The sequence below is a fragment of the Triturus cristatus genome, chromosome 3_2, assembly GCF_964204655.1.
Source record: "Triturus cristatus chromosome 3_2, aTriCri1.1, whole genome shotgun sequence".
Taxonomy (NCBI): Eukaryota; Metazoa; Chordata; class Amphibia; order Caudata; family Salamandridae; genus Triturus; species Triturus cristatus.
The window spans coordinates 475,050,428-475,071,399 of NC_140584.1; the positions used below are offsets into that span (position 1 = coordinate 475,050,428).

Here is a 20,972-nt window from a genome sequence, read left to right on the forward strand (position 1 = left end):
AGGCAGGCCTCAAGCAGCAGGGCAGAGCTCTAGGGGAACAAGGCAGGCCTCAAGCAGCAGGGCAGAGCTCTAGGGGAACAAGGCAGGCCTCAAGCAGCAGGGCGGAGCTCTAGGGGAACAAGGCAGGCCTCAAGCAGCAGGGCAGAGCTCTAGGGGCACAAGGCAGGCCTCAAACAGCAGGGCAGGGCTCTAGGGGAACAAGGCAGGCCTCAAGCAGCAGGGCCGAGCTCTAGGGGAACAAGGCCGGCCTCAAGCAGCAGGGCAGAGCTCTAGGGGCACAAGGCAGGCCTCAAGCAGCAGGGCAGAGCTCTAGGGGCACAAGGCAGGCCTCAAACAGCAGGGCAGGGCTCTAGGGGAACAAGGCAGGCCTCAAGCAGCAGGGCGGAGCTCTAGGGGAACAAGGCAGGCCTCAAGCAGCAGGGCAGAGCTCTAGGGGAACAAGGCAGGCCTCAAGCAGCAGGGCAGAGCTCTAGGGGAACAAGGCAGGCCTCAAGCAGCAGGGCAGAGCTCTAGGGGAACAAGGCAGGCCTCAAGCAGCAGGGCAGAGCTCTAGGGGAACAAGGCAGGCCTCAAGCAGCAGGGCAGAGCTCTAGGGGAACAAGGCCGGCCTCAAGCAGCAGGGCAGAGCTCTAGGGGAACAAGGCCGGCCTCAAGCAGCAGGGCAGAGCTCTAGGGGAACAAGGCAGGCCTCAAGCAGCAGGGCAGAGCTCTAGGGGAACAAGGCAGGCCTCAAGCAGCAGGGCAGAGCTCTAGGGGAACAAGGCAGGCCTCAAGCAGCAGGGCAGAGCTCTAGGGGCACAAGGCAGGCCTCAAGCAGCAGGGCAGAGCTCTAGGGGAACAAGGCCGGCCTCAAGCAGCATTGCAGTCCTTTGGTAGTAGTGAAGCAGTTGACTATCACATTGGGCTGTTGCTGTGGTAGCGCGAAGTGCAGAGCGCTAGAGTGCAGCCGGGTTCATCAGAGCTTTGTGTCATCTATTGTCGCAGGCCGCATAGTTTTGGTGGGGACAGGCCCATGTAACAATAGAATATATGGACATAGTACATTTGTACTGTTACAGTGATCCAAAGCAAGGAGATAATTACATGCATGTGGGTGTCATTTCAACAATAAAGGCAGATGTGGGTGCAGGACCAAAAAGTAATCCACATTCATAGCTTTGTGGAATTTTGGTGGGTTTCCGAGGAGCTGAGATTTGTGTGTAGTCATGAAGTGTTTCAAATCGGGAGATAATCGAGGAATGACCAGCTGATCATATTTTAAACACTCAAAAGATGCCCTGCATTTGTGAGTGTGTGGGGGTGGGTGTGTGTGTGTGTGCACGCGCACAAGCATATGTGTGTGTTTTTATGTGCTTTTACATGTGGGCATTTTTTTGAGTGAGTGCATGGGTGAGTGTAGAAATGGTTGTGTGCGTTTATGTATTTGTATTTTTCTAAAGTGTGGGCGTGAGCTAAGTGTATAGCAAAGCTCTTAACATAGCATACATGGGTGTCATGCATTTACAAGTTTACAATGGTGCGTAGCAGGAAGATGTACACATACGTGTAACATTTTAAAGATGGGGTAGACTTTCATGCGAGAACAAGAAGAAAGTTACATTTACAGTTTTGTAATTACAGAAGTCCTGCCAACTAGCTACTTCGGTGGGTTTCTGCGGGTTTCACAGTTGTGTGTGTGTCCGTCCATGGAGGGTTGTTTTTTTTCAAGATTGAGTGAAACAGCAGGTGTCCGTATAAGGGTTGTGACCAGCATTTTCATTAGTTTCAATGTTTTAGCGGCACTTGAAAGATACAATAGATTGCTTCAGCAATTTGTGTGTGTGTGTTTGTTTATGCTTGTGCTAGACTGTACATGTAACTGCATGTGTGTTCTTGTGTATGGGTATGTAGATGTGAGTGTGAGTATGTATAAATGTTTGTGCATGCGTGTATGGGTTTGTGCATGCGTTTGTGTATGTTTGAGTACTTGTGTCTGTGCATGATGTGTGTGTGATCCCTTGAGTGTGTGTGTGTGAGAGAGAGAGAGACACATCGGCACCATCCTCATTTGTTGGGATTTGAAAGAAAATCCGCCGCCTCAGCTGACATCTTTATGGGTGATGGGTTTATGTATAAGCCTGTTACAGGCTTTTTAGATGACAGTGCGCTTTGGTTCTATTATAATTTTCGGAATAGGTATCATTTTAATTATTGGTGTGCTCTTGGAAAGAGAGCACACCCAGGCGTCACTTGTATATAGGATTAACCACTTGACCTGCGTTTGACAGGAATACGATGTGCAACACAGGATCTTTTCTTCATTTCTATCGCTATCTGTATCGGGGAAACTTATACATTTTAGATTGTGCTTAAGTAACTGCAGAGTTTACACGTGCCCGGTTCTGTTCATGTGTGCCGACAGGAGCCAGAGAGTGAAGTGAGGGCACGGAAGGTGGTTAAAGGGGTATTAAAAAGCACAAAATACCCCCCACTGTATAACAATAAGGGACTGAAATCACTTTAAAGTGGCTAAGCACTCAGAAACGAACAGACCGGGACAATAACAAGGCTGACGCAAGATGAGAATGGCGCTGCCGTTGACAGAACCTTAACGCACACAGCTTCATGCGCCCCACAGAATATTGGCTGCATGGGCTAAAGCCCGGCCCTGGTGGGGGGAGAACCACACAAGGGAGACAGGCACATGGGTTGCAGCGGGAGAGAAACACAGGGCCAGAAATAGCAATGCGGGGTGTAGGGGGCAGCAACATGCAGTATGGTTGTGGGGAAGCACACTGGAGAGACAGCAGGAAAACACATTCCAGTATGTAAAGCAAAAAGAAAATAAATGGCTCCCTAAAAGTAAGCAGTGGAAGGACACAGGTAAAGAGAATATCTTCCAAGGGAGGGACAAACAAGACTGATGAACAAGCAAGCCATCAAATAAGAGACAAACAAATGAGTGACAATGGAGAGAGCCACATGTCACCGTTCAGTTTTTTTTTTAAGTTCTAGTTTATTAATCCTCGGTATCTGTAATGCGCGCAGACATCACACGTGTGATGGGTGCTTAAGTGGGCTCCTGTAATTGTATAGTGGCAATGAGGCCACAAAGCGGTTAAAAGTTGGTCGACGCTTGTTGCACACGTCTCGAAACCATGCATTTATCATGCACGACTGAGAGTTTTGTGAAAGATGAAAACGGTGATAAAGGTCCGCAGGTCGTATACGTGTCACAGACATATAGCATTTTTACAACTTGTACATTGTAAGCTTCCTATATTGTTTCATTTCAAGTCGGTTTTTATGATATTTAAACATCAGTATATATTCCAAAGTCACAATGCGTTTCAGCACTGATGGAAAACTGGATGATGATATATTATGATTTGTTTACATTTTGTCAGATTTACCAGTATCGTATTATTATAGCAATGCTAAATGATGGAGAATACTTCTCCGGACACATTTCATTAGAATTGCACAGTGGTGACTGAAAAACGCCATCTAAATAAATGTACTTCTCCGAGTCAACACTGACATCTAGTGGCTGACATTTTTTTTTATATATGCGAGGGAGCTCGTATTTCTGAAAAGGCGAGTATATTTTACCATCTGTTTTATGAAGAGTGCATGCATAAAGGTATTTGTCAGCATGCCTCTTGCAGACACACGGTTCATTGCTACCTCAGTGACGTAGGCTTAAGTTATTTGAATGTTATAGCACAACAAGAGCTAGAGATCGATTAGTGACTGCAACTGTCAGTTATGCCCCCTTTGATCGCGACCTAACTGCGGAGCAAAAGTTACTCCTTGAGTCTAGCGGCGTTGGACGCCCACACCTTCTCGGGGGATTACTCCGGTGTCAGCACTGGAAACCTGCCCCATCCAGACGCCAGCTCTACGAGTTAGGTCGCGATCAAAGGGGGCATAACTGACTCCAGAGCCACACACAATCTGTGTAGAAGGCACCCCCCACCCCCCTCTTTTGATCGGTGAGAGGGCTAATGGTACCCTTCTCACGTCAATAAGTTTGTGCACTCACCTCACATCACCATCACCCCTGGTCCTGATGAAACGCCAAGGATCTTACTGACCACCCAAGGCGTGAAACATGTCGACCTTAGCTTAGTTACCCAGACACATTACGTCTCTACTGGTAACTGTTAACCTACGGGTTTTTTACTTTACCAAGGGTACCTCTTCATTAAATAACTCCTCTGTGTTTGGTAACCCTTAGGTATTTTTAACTCACACTCTACGCACTACCTTCACTTCTCATTTGGTACTTATTTCCACATACCCACATGCACCCATCGGCAGTTCTCTAAAAAATCTCCGCTAAAGAGACCCTTCGGGGGACCCGTAGGGCATTGCACCGCCGGCCCGACAAGGAGCAACTGCCCGATGATGAAGTATGACATCCTTCGGGGTGTGTGAGGGCAACAAGAGACAACTTATGCCTCTCCCCACCTCAAGTATCAAGTCCCTGACCTAACTTCTCCCTTTTCCCACCCCTGACCCTATTGTATGTGTAGGTTGTCCTTCGACCACACTCACCACGGAACAGTGCATCCTGTGTGATTACCTCATTGACTTTTCGGAGCATAGGCACTGGACCATTAACTAGCTCCTGGCCCCCCTCTCTCCATTATAATTTAGTATCACTGAGGGGGTGACAAAATGGCAAAAATACGTGTTTTGAACAGGAACATAAGCAACCCAAGACCGTTTTCACCCTGATTAGGGCTCGTCAGTCTGGGATGGCTTGGTTCCAGTGGGCACAGAATCCATGCCTGGGCATCTCTTGCCACGTAGAGCGGTACCTCAACTACACAGGTCTTTTCACATGTTACTCACATTTCTTTCACCTAGAATCGCATACAGCATGGGACCAATGGTTTATCCCCCTTCAGCCATTGGCTATGTTGCTGTTTGAGTGATGACATTAGGTCGGATCTCATATTCAAATGCACCAAAAAAGAATGAGTTTCAGTGCCAGAACTGGTGGCCCAATTATTTGCCCTGCAATTCTCTTTCATTGGGTTGTTTGCTTGCCCCACTAGCCACTTTACAGTAGCAGGCGACCATGATTTGAATTCTTTACTGCTTTTCCATCTTTTGAATGCTCTCCTTTCATTATTTTACTTGTTTGCCTTCTTTGAGGTTTCTTTTTTTATAATGTATAAGCCAACGCTAGCCAAAAGGCAGCAAAGCTCTGTACAGTGTCAAAGGCAAGGATACTAGCAAAAAGTGACACAAGGGTGTTGTATCTTGAGGTAACTGCCAATACAACTCCTTCAGGAAAGACAGTGTAGAGAACAGTACAATATGTTCGGGCCGTGTGTCTCCAGGCTCCCCCAACTGTGCACAAACTTTCCATCAAAACATGGCTTCAAAAAGAAAAATACCTGTATAATCTTGTGCATCACCAACAAACTGTGGACAAACCAGAAGAGATGAGTGGAGCCGATCCTCACACCGCGACGTCTCAGCACAGGGTTAAATGTCAAAAAATTAAGAAATGTACTAGAAGAACAATGTGGTTGGCATGGTGAAAGCAGAGTACCATCATTTAACATGTGCCACCGCTAATCCTAAAATGGCGGCACGCTGTTAGCGTCGCACCGGGTGGCTCTTCGCACGTAGGTGGTCCAAATACGTCCCGTGTCAGGAACAAACGTCAGAGGATCGCTAGAAGAACAGTGCGTCATGAGGGATCCCACGAAGGCACCGCAGGTAAGATTGCGAACGCAGTGCTAGACTCAATATGATGGAATTACTGCATGCGCATATAACAAGCGTGGAAAACAGAACTCGAGGATCGGTTTAAACGGCAATAGAGCGATTGAAAAGCAAGTCTCAGCTGTGTTGAACAATAACAATACAAAACTGTCTCACCACTGTTGATTTATGTCCCACCAATACAAACTGCCACCGCAGCGGCCAAACTGCCACCGGTGCTCTTCTTCACGCTCTGCTGGGCCCATGACCAATTAGACTTAAGATCAAAGTCCAGTACAAGTCCTGAACAAGCCCCACCAGAAGCAGCCAGCATACTGCTCAGCCCAGCCAACTGTGTCTATTTGACTCCCAACATTCCATGTTATGTCATTACCCCAAGATTCCATTGGCAGGGCAAGAATAACATTAGAGTCAAGATACAACAAAGGGGAAATTGGTTCCTCGGAATAGAGGTGGACTGTTACATTGTCATGATGCAATTTTTTTTTCAAAGGAGTATGTCGTTAGCACTGTCCTGGTCAATGCAGAGGTTTTGTTCCATATCCTTGGTGCACAAATGAAGCATACCTGTTTCCTTGTTTTTCATTTTTGTACTTTTTTCACATTCATTCTGATGGTGTACTTGGTTGCACGTCTTCCAAGAGCCACCAGCGGTAGTAAGGTTGACACAGAGGTTACAGTCCTCCATACCCAAAAGTCAGCTTTTACCAAGTAGAGAGGAACTTAAGGTCCTTGCATTGGTCTCACTTACGCCAGGTTAAGCTTATGAGCAGGATTTTTGAGTTCTTTGCCCAGTGACATTAGAGTGCCAGGTAAATGTCATAAATGTAAATATTCTTATAATCTACATGTTGAGAATTGGATTTTGATAATGATTTGCCTGTCTAATTTGATTGCATTTTCTGACTCTGGAATAATATGTAAAATGTTAGTTTGAAAAGTATACATGTCTCTCCACTTCGTGTGGATGATTATATTCTTTTTAAAGTGTGTGTATTTTAAATTTTTATGGGAATGAGTAACCCACGATAAATATTTCAGCGACGGGCATAGCCTGTAAATAATTAATGGCAACTAATTACAGTGGTGTGTCTCACTATATTTACTACATCCTGAAAAAGAAACCGAGATCACAGTTACTTTTTTTCTCTTTGAATATGAACTGAAATAGATTTGCTGTATTGTAGTTACTAAACATGGCAGTGTTAGCAAAATGTAATTGCTAAATTATTGTTCAGTGGACAATTGATCAGTCTACCCCTGTGGTCACTTGTGCCTACAATTTGCCTAGATTTATCTGTTTGCAAAAATAAAATGTTATTAACAACATAACGCAAGACTTTAAATTGGTTTATTTTCTTTCAGTCCTACTTCGTGACAGACTATGATCCTACAATTGAAGACTCCTATACCAAACAGTGTGTCATAGATGATCGAGCAGCCAGGCTTGACAGTAAGTCTTTTTAGAATGCGCTTCTGAAATGGATCTATTTTGAATCATTGGTCTTTTTTCATTACGTTAACCAGAGTCCGTAAATGAGTTTTGTGCATCTGTGCCAACTTATCAGCATCTGTGTATAAATACCACGCCCACATGGTGTGACTTAACTGCTGGAGTGCAAGTTGTGAAAATTGGCAAATTGACCATGTACAATGAGCATTTTTCAAATTCCATTTTCAATCCGTTGTTGCATACAAAAAAGAATATACCGTTATTTGACTATTTTTGTAAATGTCTTTTTTTTTTTAAAACCTTTATTTATGCCAACATGGATCACAGCTATTCAGCCGACATCCCGGAGGTCCGGCAGCATGATAAGAACAACACGTGAGAGGGTCCATGGCTATAGAACAGGAGTAACAAAGGTTTAGTTTTAAATTAAACCGAAAATGAAAAGCAAAAGCAAGGCAGAGCATATAATAAACATGCGCTAGTTCTCAGTTGGGGCGAGGTCCCACTCCCATCAGCAGAGCAGTACAGCACGCTTTTGTAAATGTTTTTATTGGGTTTTACAACAAAGGTAACACAAGCAACCAATTGTACCGTATGACATGACATACTGGATAAGCATACATATTGATTAGAAAATTGATTAGGGAAACTTGATAGTTATACAAGGTGTCTGATCATAAAACCTCTCTGCTTCTGAAGATTGAACTGCGAGATGTTGTGTATTTCCGGCATGCAGTTGGAAGGCCTTCAACTGGGGTGTAGGGTAGAACTGGGGAATGAGGGCTCTGTGGTGGGTGGGGGTACAGTTCCTGGGCCATATGCATTCTTGGGGCCAGAGGCGTTGGGGGGGCTCAGGGCCTCTATAAGGGGGCGTGGGGCCAGGTAGGTGAGACTAGGGTCCAAAGTCGGATGTCCCGCTGCAGGAGCGATCCGGGTATGATGTAAGGTGATATCCTGTGTAGTTCATGGGGGGGAGATTGTCATTTCCCACGTGCTGCAAAAAGTGAGTTAGAATGGGGGGGGGGGAGGGAAGACATCATTTGTGCAAGTAGCGAACCTCCTTATGGCGAAGGGCCTCCTCCTCAGCTCTTCCCCCATTTGCGCATTGCTCTATGCCAAGCCACTGGGGGTGCCACCAAGTATCTCCACTGGAGCGTGAGCGCACGTTTGGATAGAAGAAGCGCCAGGGCTGTAAAGCGTGTATGCACTTTCTTGCGTTTAAAGATACCTAAAATCCATGCTTCCCATGTATGGATATCATGCAATTCCATGACCTCCCGTAGTGTGTGTGGTGTGTATTGACTGCCAGTAGCGCTGCAGGACCGAGCAAGACAATGGCATATGGCGAAGACTTGTGTCATGCACACGCTGGTGTGTGACAGTGCTTATCGGACCCTTTTAGTAATTTAATTTTGCCTAGGTAATTCATTTTTAAAGTAAGTTAAATGAACTGCATTGCAAAGGACTTAGCTAGGATACATTAAAGTCATTAAAGTCCACCTTGTTGGCCTGTTCGCCGCTTCACCTTGATATAGTTCAAATATAATTTGTTAATCAAAACTTAGAATAATTAAGGAGAAACCGTCATTGTTCCTCAAGACCATATCACCATCAAATCATATACTTGCATTAAATAACCTGAACAAGAGGAACAAAAGAAAAGGAGAAAGAAAACGGTCTCTTCGTGTAGCTGCCCATGTAATTGCGGTTGGCGATATGATGTATCAGCGGGTGTCTTCCATAGAGCCACCGGGGTGTGTTGCATCGCTGCAGGAGAGCGCTCCTGGAGGCGGGGTGAGGGGGGGAGGAGAGGGAGGGGAAGAAGGAGGAGATATGTGAGATGCGGGGGAGGAAGAGGGAGTGGGCAGGATGGAGGGAAAGAGATGTGGAGGGCTAGGGTACCTTGTGTGTGCAAGCATGTATGCTCATATGTTAATATGGGTCCCGGGAGTCCAAGGAGACCCAGGGTCCCCTAGCAGGAAACAGATCTATGAGGGAGGGACTGCCACGGGCAACCTAGTTTTGATCGCTGATAAGTAATTGCCTTGGAAAAACTTAAGGTTGATCTTTAATACAAAAAAATACAATTCATTGCTTAAAATTGGAGAAAACCCTTCTTTGCATGTTATGTGCGATAGTCCACATCCTTTTAGATTAGTTATGTGCTCGTGCAGTCATAATGCGCTTTTTAGATAGTTGACGCAGAGTATATATAATTGATGTATGGACTGTTCATTGTCATATTTTTTTTTTTATAATGATTCATACATAGTAAATGCCTCAAATCTTTACCATGACTCCATCGTTCTACTAGGACGTATACTTCAGTGGTATGGTTTATTTAGCACTTATGTCATAATTTGTTATTTTATTGTGGACTTTTGTTTTTGGTGATCCTCAGATTAGAATTAGCTTCAAGAATTTTAGAATCTGAGATGATTGGCACCACTTGATTACATCATTACGTCATTACTTGATCAACATAGGATAACGTGAGTGGGAGACCATTCATTTAAAACGGAGGTCTTCGGCAGTGATTAATGTGTTAAAAGCAGTGGTCCAAAGGTTTTCTGTTGCCAGCGCTGCAGAATGCCAGGGCTGTCCTTTCTTCATTCCACCTCATTTCTCTTTCTTCCACTACACAAAAATGTGTGTTTTTCTAATCTCACTCTTTAAGGTTCTTTTTAATTCCTTCCCCTGCCCCCGTCACTGTTATTCAGTCGTTTTGTTCCACCCCTCTCTTGTTCTGGGTGAATGTCTGATGATGAAAAGTTAGTCCTGGCTCACAAAAATTAGGCACTGGTTTTAGGTCCCCAATACTATGTTTTAAGGTTGGCATTACCGCGGCTAGACCAAATCATCCTAAAATGCAGATATTTATATCTCACTTTATTTATTATAGACTATTGTAAATACATTTGAGCACCAAACTGTGAATAATGTGGTACCATTTATTCCCTCTTTTAGACCTACGTTCGCAGATCTTCATTCAACAATTCATGACCTGTTTTAGTTTAACGTTTGCCTACTTATGCTAACGTTGGTTCAGTCATCTGCCCGGTTACGCTTCAGCTCATGCATCTTAATTAGAGATTTGAAGTATTTGGACCAATGATTAGCATGACATCGATTTACACTCAAACTTTTTTCATCAAACTTTTTAAAGTTCAATTTTCCTACTTACTAACCATGAAAAAACCCAGGAACAATATTTCACTCGCAATAGAAAGTTTTACAAGCCTACACACTATGCTTCGATAAGCCTGGGGAACTGTTTTACTCAAAATAGTATTGATTGTTGGCGTCCAGCCTGGTGATCATGTAAAGAGCAGCGTAGTTTGCCATGGAATAACCATAGACAAGACAACAGAACAGAGTTATGTTTTGAGTGCAGCACCTTTAATTCTGGGGAGAAAGAACAGGGGAAAAGGTACAAATCTTGTTAAGAGAAACTTTCATTTTCAGGTTATACAATTGTACATGAATACTGAATGTATTTGCAAAGTTCACTCTTTCATAGTAATAAGCACAAAGGCAGAGCTTCTTTCTATATACACTTTTGTTAGCATAACAATTTCTTACAGTTTAAAGAGGATTTTATTGAAGAACAAAAAAGTTCCAGTACAATAGTAATATACATTTTGTAGGAAAGAATAAATTGCAAGACATTTCAGAGAAATAAAAAGGAGTAGAAAGAAAGAGAAAGAGAAGAAAAGAAGAAAAGAAAAAGGGGTATCATCAGAAACATATTACAACAATATATAATAAATAAATGGCAGAATAAAGAAAAAATACAACTTCATAATACAGGAATTAATAATTCAACAAGAGATAGAACAAAATTGGCAATCTTCATACATTAATAATATCAGAATCATTACTAATAACAAGAAAATCAAGGAGGTTTAGATACTTCCTCCCTGCAAGAATTATGCAAAGGAAGGGGTTGGGCAGACAAGTTCAGAAAGGAGGTAATGGGTAACCATAATAAGTCCCTTTTAATCGCAAGGGAAATAGGGTGAACATAAGCTCTATCTAGTCTATGATTATAGCAGACCCCATACCACCAGGCTTGATAAGAAATAAGGGAGGTATCCTTCCAAGCTTTCGTGATCTGTTGAAATGCCACAGCAAGAAGGAGATCAACAATGGAGGTATTAGCAGTGGAGGAGGACCATATTTGTGAGAGACTACCAAGAAAAATATGAGAAAGAGAAGTGGAAATTGGTGGAGAAAATGGAATTAATTTGTTGCCATACTTTGCACCAGAAAAGGTGAACAGCAGGACAAGTAAACAACATATGTTTAAGATCAGCCACCAAAGCCGAACAGGACCAACAGATAGACGGGATAGAAGAGTCAATGTGATGTAGTTTGCATGGGGTAATTAAAAGTCTATTGTATATAAAAAATAGAGTTTGGGTTGTATTTGCCGCTCTAGATGATTTCCTTATTTTGATCCAAATGTTATCCCAGGTAGAAAGAGGAAAACAGTCATCTAAATCTGATTCCCAAGCACACTCCACAGCAGACTTCACTCGATGAGCAGACGAATCTCGCAATTTTTTGTAAATTTGAGAAGCAGATGGGGAAGAGTGTAAAAATGGTAAGGAAATGAGAGAAGAATTATAATGAATGGAAGTACCCGTAAGAGCATCAAAAGTAGCTTGAGCCGCCGTTCTTAATAGAGTATATTTGGGATAAGAAGAGAGGGGGAGAGAGAAACGGTCTTGAAGAACAGAAAAGGGGATAAAAGAACCATCATGAAAAAGCTGATGAGTCCATTTAAGACCAAGAGATAACCAGTCACTCCAAAAAATAGATCTATTTTTAATTTTTATAAGAGAATTATACCAAATAGGAGATTGTAAAAAACGAGCACGATCATCCAAGTTATGCAAAATAATAGGTTGAAAGGTCTTGCGAACATGTTGAAGGATGGGAAGAGAAAATTTCTTTGGAGCTTGCGACAATGAAACAAACTCTTCAAACGCAAAGGGATGAAAAAAGGAGGTTTCAACCTCTACCCACAAAGGACGGGAAGAGGGATCAGGAATATGATCAGAAAGGAAAGAGGTAGAGTGAGTGAGAAAAAAGGAAGTATGATATGAGGAAAAGTCAGGAAAATTAACACCACCTAAATGTTTAGGAGATTTAAGTTTAGAAAAAGACATTCTGGCAGTTTTGTTTTGCCATAAAAATTTAGATAATATGGAATAAATATTCTTGTAATAAAATTTGGGGATGTTAACTGGAAGAGTCGACAAGAGAAATAAGACTACCGGAACCAACATCATTTTTATAGAATCTAATCTACCCCACCAAGATAAGAACAAGGGATGCCATTGTTTCGTAGAGGCAGTAAGAGCTGATAGTACATTTTTAAGGTTCAAAGCCACAGTATCCTTAATAGAAGGTGTAAACCAAAGACCAAGATATTTGATTTGATTTGGACTCCAGTGGAAGGAAGAAGCTAAGAAGTCAGCATGAAAACAGAATTTATTGAGAGGAAGGATTTCGCATTTGTCTACATTAAGCTTATAGCCAGACACTGATGCATAGTTCGAAACCACTAATAAAAATGATGGGAGAGACGTATGAGGGTTCGAGATAAATAAAAGAATATCATCTGCGTATGCAGAGATCTTTAACTGTGTAGGACCATAAGGGAAACCAGAAATGTCATCGTTTATACGAATCTTAGTTAAGAAAGGTTCTAATGCTAAAATAAATAAGAGCGGAGAAAGCGGACAACCCTGCCGGACACCACGAAGAAGAGGAAAGGAGGAAGAGACCAGGCCATTGGCCAAAATAAAGGACCTAGGAGAAGAGTAGAGCATTGAGACATATGAAAGAAACTTGGGGCCAAAACCGAACCAAGAAAGGGAAGAAAAAATAAATTGCCAGTTGACTCTGTCAAAAGCTTTCTCAGCGTCCAATGCAACAGCTGCCAATGACGTCTTATGCGAATGAGATTTACTTAAAACATTAAAGAAGAGACAGGTATTATCAGATAGATGACGTCCTTTGATAAAACCACATTGTTCTTTAGCGATTAATTGTGGAAGAATTTTTTCTAAACGAAGTGCAAGGATCTTGGCAAAAATTTTATAATCTAGATTAATTAAGCAAATGGGCCTATAATTCTTACAAAAAGTGTGATCTTTGCCATCTTTAGGGAGAAGACAAATAAGGGCTTCCTGAAAGGTGCCCTCAGATTGTTGAGATGCAATAAAGGATGAAAATAGTTGATGAATTCTTGGAAGAAGTAGGGAGGAAAAATGGGAATAAAATTCTATAGTAAACCCATCGGGGCAGGGGCCTTACCCCTCTTTAGAACTTGGATAGCCTCCAGAATATCTTTATGCGTGATATCAGCTTCTAAAGGGGAGAAGTCAACCTCTGAAGAGGAAGGTGGAGAAATGGAAGATAAATATCGAGTAATTTCAGACAAGACAGGAGAGGACTCAGGAGTATATAAACGTTGATAAAAATCCGTGAATTCAGCTAAAATATCCTCGTCTTTATGAACCACAACATTAGAGGAAGTAACAATGGAGTCAATTTTAGTACGCTCCTTCTTAACTTTGAGGTATCTAGCTAAAAGATTACCGGCTTTATTTTGTGCGGTGTAGTATTTAGCACTAGACTTAAGTAAAAACAAATTGGCAGAGTCAGTAGAAATTTTATTAAAGGAAAGTTTAGCTTTAATAAAATCATCTAGGTCAGATTGTTTCTTAGAGAGATAAAAGGAGTGTTCTAATTGTTTAATTTGTGCGTTAAGCAAATGAATAGATTGAGAGGCCTTACGACGCTTACGGGCAACAAATGTAATAATGAAATCTCTAGAAGCGGCTTTAAAGGTATCCCAAATAAGGGAAGGGGTTAACTGAGACGAGTCATTGTCCTCAAAAAATGAAGAGGCAAAATCCATAAAGGCTGGTGTAAACTGTGGGTCCAATAAAAGAGAGTTATTAAACCTCCATCTCCTAGTGCCTTTCATGGGGGGGAGTAGATCTGGACTTAAGGAGACTGGGGCGTGATCAGAAAATAAAATAGAACCTATGTCAGAGTGAGTAATGAGTTGAGTGAGGGCTTTAGAAATGAAAATATAATCTAATCGGGATTGGGAAGAGTGAGGAGGTGAGTAAAAAGTGTATTCTCGAAGAGTAGGGTGGCAAAGCCTCCAAGAATCAACAAGAGCTCTTTGGGAAATAGTGGAGGTAAACAAAGAATGCATGTGGGAGGGGGAGAACCTAGAATCAGATCTTCTGTCTAAAAAGGGGTCTATAACCATATTACATTCACCCCCCAAAATCAGATAATCATCAGTGTATTGCATGAGCAGGGAAAGAATATGGGGCCAAAAGACTTTATCCGGAACAGTGGGAGCATAAATATTAATAATACAGGAATTTTATTAATCAACAAAGAGACTGCTACCCACCTACCATCTGAATCATTATCTTGTTTGACAAGATGAACATCTAGCCTCTTATGACATAAAATAGCGACACCATTACGCTTCCCAGACCCAGGAGAGGCAAAAACATGACCAACCCAATGACGACGTAATTTAGGAATTTCAGTATCTTTAACATGAATTTCTTGTAATAAAACAATATCCCCTTTTAAATTTGCCACATGAAACAAAACTCTTTGACGTTTAATAGGTGAACCAAGACCTTTAACATTCCAAGATAAAATATTCAAAGACATCTACAGATAAGGGAAAAAATGCAAATAGAAAGAAAACAGAAAAGCATGAATAATTAAAAACTGGGTAATAATCATTACATTTGTAAGAGAAGGAAAAACAGAACATTGCAGGGAGAAGAAATAGTACCAAATACAAAAAAGGAAAGAAGGTACATAACCAAGTAAATACAACTGAAGAACCGCCATAAACACATTGTATTGAAAAGGCAAGGAAATCAAAGAATAAAGAAAGATTCGAAATTGAAGCAGGTGAAGAGAATGAGAATAAACGGATGAAAAAGAGAAGCAAAAAATAGATTGAAGTAAATGGTTAAAAAGAAAGAGATAAAGAGAAAGAAAAGAACAAGAAGTAAGAATAAAGAGAAAAGAAGTGAAACAACGGTAGCAAAAGAAGGTATGAGAAGCAAAAGAAGAAAATAGAATAAAGAGAAGAGAACAACAAAGCAAAATAAACCAACTCCATAAACATAAGAGCACCTTAGCAAAAGACATACCACACGAGAACAAGAAAGGATGAGGGTGTTGGAACCACATCAGGGAAATGGGACGCCGAACGGGAAACCGCAGGACAACAACGACAGGGAGGACGTCATCCAGGAAGACTGAAGAGGATAACATACAAATGCCCAAATATCCAAAACTAAAGAGAAAAAGACAAAATACATATATTAACAGTGTAGAACATTAGAGCCAAATACAGCAAAACAGCAAGCAGTCTACATGAGGAAAACAAAACAATTACAATCTGGATACATCCATAGAATCATGACGACATGTATTCAAAAATTGTTGAAGAACAGCCGGGTCTTCATAAGATGTAGTCTTGTTGTTATACGTCACTTTAAAAAGGCAGGGATGAAAAAGGCCATATCTAGCATTAAGACTTCGAAGAGCAGGTCTCATTTCCAGGAACCTTTTCCGACGATCTGCAGTCACTTTGGCATAGTCCTGAGTAAAAAATAGATTGGAGCCATGCCAAGAAATCTTTCCTTTTTGTTTGGCAGCTTGGAGTACCTTGAGCAAGTCAGTATATTCCAGAAAATATAAGATAACACCTCTAGGTCTCGTTGAAGAGGAGGAAGAGGCAGACACCCGGCCCAAACGATGAGCGCGTTGAATGTTCAAAGGAGGAGATTCAGGAAGACCAAGAAGAGAAGGTAAAAATGACTGGAAAAATGAGAGTGGATTAGAACCTTCAAGACCTTCAACCAAACCATAAATACGCAGGTTGTTGCGCCTGTTGCGGTTTTCCAATTGTTCAACTTGTTGTTTAAGATGATCAATCTCTGTATGTAAAATGGGGACTTGATGCATGGTCTCCTCTGACGCGTCAACTCTTTGTTCAAGGACCACAACTCTCTGGATGGTGTGAGACCAATTGTCTTCAAGGCTTTGTAAGCGCAAATTAGTTTCCTCCATATAGGGCTTCAGAGCACGAATTTCATCAAGGAGAAGCTCCAAAGAGACTGAAGAGGGTGGATTAGTAGGAGAAGGAGGATTAGTTTTTACCCTCTTGCCGGAAGGAGAAGCCGCTGGTAACTTGGAGAGTGGTTTGGGGCGAGTGCCCGCCGAAGAGGAGGCTTTAGAGTCAGAGGACTCCGGGGGAGCTTCATCCATATTATCACGTAGGACATTAAAAGGGTTATTATCAGCCAATGGAGGGGAGATAGCTTGGTGAGCCCCACTACGAGCACCACGCGGCATTGCCATGAAGAGAAAGAAAACAAAGTCCCTTTTGGTAATGGTAGAGACGGTCACAAGGAAAGAAGGTTCGGATAGCAATAGTTGTCAAAGTTAGAGGAATTCCGCAAAGAAGCGTTGATGGAAAGAAAAAATAAAAACAAAGAAAAAAGAGGCTGCAGGAGGTACTCCAATAACTATTACAAAGAAGTCCAGAGAATTTGTGACCCAGTTGAGGAAAAAACTTTTGTGTATATGTGAATAGCAGAAATCCAGAAGAGAATGGCACTGATAATAAGGCAACGAGTGCGTCAGGAAAATAACATCACAGAAAACAAAATGGCGGCCGCTGCTCTGACTGACTGCATTTGACGATATAAAATCACCTTAACGGCATGGAAACTCTCCGCGAATCATCACAGCGGTAGCTGAGGTATTCCGACGATGGAAATGTCGCTTTCCGTGGTCCGATACCGAGGAAAAGAAGCCTGGAGACTCCCTGCTGCCTACGTTGCCGCAGAGCTCCCGAAAACGGCGGCCATTACCAACGGCTCCGAAGCCACGCCCCCAGCATAACAATTTCTAAATACAATAATTTGAGTACCACCCATATGTTCAGCACCTGATTATCAGTATTAAACCACCAATTTCTGAATGGCAACTACAGTTCTTTTTAAAGAAATATGGTCAGCATAGGGCATCATTTTAATACATCTGTCCTCAATTTTTAACAGACCAGTAACAATGAAAGTGAGTAGATTTTCTACATTTGCCATGTGTAGGTTAAATAGGAATGGTACACACATGCATCCCTGTTTCACCTTTAGGAGTAGAAATGTTTTCCAATATAAAACAAATTCTTACACTAATATTGGGGCACAATATTAGAATGCCTTGTAAAAACCTTGCTCCACTCCAAATTTTGCTAATTTAACGCCATCTTAAGATGTGGAGTATTTACCAAAGCAGGCATATCTTTATTTATCATGCACTGGCTTCTTATCACCCATAACTAATCACCAAGGGCAGCCAATGCTGTGATGCTGTCCAGAGTAGAACAGCCTAGTTTGAACCCAGTTTGACCCTTTGGATTCAATTCCTATTCACGATCCAGGCTTTGTAGGCATTGTTGAAGTGGTGGAGCACTTATTCTAACATCTGCGTTCAAGAATGAAATGAGTCTGTCATTAACTTACTTATCTGAGGTTCCTTTTTTAGGTCTCGCCTAGTCAGCGCACATGCGCTGCCCTAGGAGGGCCTTTAGCCATCAGTCTTCGCTTTTGAAGCACTGCACTCGTGCTTGTGGCGGCGTCCACCTTGCGGGAGAGAGCAGTGGCGCTGCAATGTTAATTACAAACATATGGCCTCTGCTCACTCCCGCAAGGTGGATGCTGCCACAAGCACGAGTGCAGTGCTTAAAAAGTGAAGACCACCGATCACGATCGGGGTCGTGCTTGTCTTTCAGCGCTTGTTCTCTGTTTTTCTGCCTCCTCATGTACTCTTTGTGCCACATCTTTTTTCGCTCTCTCCCTTTTGTTCTTTATAAGAATCTCCCCATTTCACATCCCCATCGTTCTTATTCTCTATTTTGCTTTTCTAATTCATCTGTTTTCATCTCTCTCCTTTTCTCGTTCTTTCGCTGCCCTCCCTCCTTTGTAACTCCCCTTGCCTTCACGTGCAGACTTCCCACGTTTAATTTTTTTTTTTAATGAAAAATTCCACCAGTCCAAATTTGGATGTCTCCGTGTTAGACCCGGCCCTCGTAACATAGCCATACCTGACCCCTGCACCTCACACAGCCCCCGAGCCCACGGCCTAGCCGATCCTTCCCACCAGAACACACACACCGACCCGGACTTCCCCGACCGTGGCCTTCCTCCTTTCGGCCACACCGGGCCCGCGTGGCCACTTCATGCACCAAGATGGCCACCCGGCCCCAGCGCGACCCTGGCCTAGAGGCGCCACTCCGGCTGGAGGACATCGTGCTTCCATTGGGATGAGAGAGGGAGGAGCAGTTTCCATCACACCTCTGAGCTTCCCTGGGAAGGTGGGTTTCGATCGGCCCGCCGGCCTCCCCGAGGGCTGGCTCCACGCCTGCTGGGTGTCTGGGACTCCTCCCAACCCGGCCCTGAAAGGATCAAAAGACAATGGCAGGAAACCCCGACAAGCAACCCCCAGGTGACGAGACCCCTGCCTGCACAGACTCCGGACATCAAAGGGGAGTCGCCCTATAACAAGGGGTGCTCTGGGACTGTCCGGCAGATTCGCCTTTGGAAACACCTGAGCCCTGCTGAGTGACTCGCGGCTCCCTGAAGATCGTAAGACCTCCGAACTTGTGCTTGAGCCCTGCTGAGTGACTCGCGGCTCCCTGAAGATCGTAAGACCTCCGAACTTGTGCTTGAGCCCTGCTGAGTGACTCGCGGCTCCCTGAAGATCGTAAGACCTCCGAACTTGTGCTTGAGCCCTGCTGAGTGACTCGCGGCTCCCTGAAGATCGTAAGACCTCCGAACTCGTGCTTGAGCCCTGCTGAGTGACTCGCGGCTCCCTGAAGATCGTAAGACCTCCGAACTTGTACTTGACCCCTGCTGAGTGACTCGCGGCTTCCACAGACTCTCTTGGTCCCGCCGGACCCCACGACGACAAGCGTATCCCCCAGCTCGAGGATTGTGAGCTGTGCGCCGGGTACGCTCCTGCATTTGATCCATATCCCTAAAGACTGTCCCGCTACCTCCTACCCCCCTCCAAGACTCTGTGAGCCCGCGCTCCACTTGTATATATTTGCCTTGTCGATCATAAAGATCCTACAACTCCGATCTGATAAAGATTTATTCTTAAGAACTCCCGGTGTGGCGTCTCTTTGTCGTGTGGTGCCGAGCGTACGATCCTAGATACGAGATTCCTCCCCTGAGGAGTCTCCCGCCAGTGCCCGGCTACGATACCTCGAGGGTTGGTCTCAGGATAGTCAGGGCCCCCTCCGGGCTCCTCTGAGGTCGCCTTCTAACATTGGTGGCAAGCGATGGGATTCGGGCCCATAATCTAGAGATCGTACCGTGAACGGCTGACGCACTACCGACAAAGATGGCAGAAGGAAACGCCGTGGTACTCACAGAAAACGACACCGGTACCGTGTTCCAGGCGGAACAACTGGAGGAGTACACACACAGAGAATTGAAGCAATTCTGCAAAGAACTCAAAATCGCTACCACTGGTCTCAACACCAAAGAAGATATGCAGAAGGCACTGAAAGCTTGGGTGGATTCTGGAGCCCCCCGCCCAGAAGGAGCAGTGGAGCCCCACGACGAAGCTGGACCCTCCCAAGGAGAACGCAGCAGCAACCAGGTGCGAAGCTTCGTACCAGACGGGGGCCTATCCCCGGAGGAACTCGCAGACAGAGAAAGAAGTCGCCATCACGAACTCGAATTGGCCAAACTCAAAATTGAGGGCGAGTTGAAATTAGCCGAGAAAAAGCTAGCAGTGGAACAGATGCGGGTGCAAGGAGAACTGGAAGAGAAGAAACTCCAACGGGAACACAAAGGAATGAGACTTCAGCTGGAGCATGAACGCAGCTTGAAGGAAATGGAGCTGAAAGCAAAAAGCGAAGAAGCGCGGCCCCCGGGGAACCGAGAGGCGGCCTCCCCGGCGGAGCAGAAGGTCCACATCCCCAAGGATGTGGTCAAAGAATATTACAAAAACGATGACATTCAACAGTGGTTCAGGGCCTACGAGGTCGCCATGACCTCCCATCGGGTCCCGCAGAAGGATTGGGGGGCCGGGTTGTGGAGACGATTCCTGAGCGAAGGGAGAGTCACCCTGCTCGACCTACCAACCTCCATGCAGACCTCCTACGACCACATGAAAGAGGCCCTCCTCACGAGGTACGGCCTCACCCCGGAGATGTACCGCCAGCGGTTCCGGGACTGCAGGAAGATCCCGGGCACCACCTGGGTGGAGTATGTGAACTTCTTCAGCCGCGCATTCGATGGGTGGATCAAGGGCAGCAAGGTAACCACCCTGGAAGAACTAACAGACCTTATGTTGTGGGAACACCTGGCTGCGAACTGCTTTGTGGAACTGCGCCAGCATCTGCTCAACAGCAAGCTCACGGATCCGAGGAAGCTGGCTGTCGAGGCGGATCGCTGGACCAACACCCGGGTCTCCCGGGGCCCTGTAGGAGAGCACCCCCGAGCCAGTCAGGGACCACCCCGCCAGAGAGGGGGGGGAAACCATGGAGGGCAGAGAGAGTCCCAGTCTAGTCCCCCGAAGACCCAACCGCCGCCTTTCCCGGCACCCCCACCAGCTGTATCCGGCCCCCCCCGAGACGGGTGCACCGGTTGACCATCACTTGTTTCCGTTGTCAAAAGCCCGGGCATTACGCCAACGACCCTGAATGCCCCAT

General features: G+C 44.3%; 1 protein-coding gene across 1 annotated transcript in view; it reads left to right on the top strand.

Moving 5' to 3' along the window:
• RRAS2 (RAS related 2) overlaps nt 1-20,972 on the top strand; it is a 369,972-nt gene that overhangs the window by 219,038 nt on the left and 129,962 nt on the right. The window contains exon 2 of the mRNA XM_085648118.1: nt 7,090-7,177. Within this exon, the coding sequence (XP_085504244.1) occupies nt 7,090-7,177 (88 nt within the window). The remainder of the gene's footprint in view (nt 1-7,089; nt 7,178-20,972) is intronic.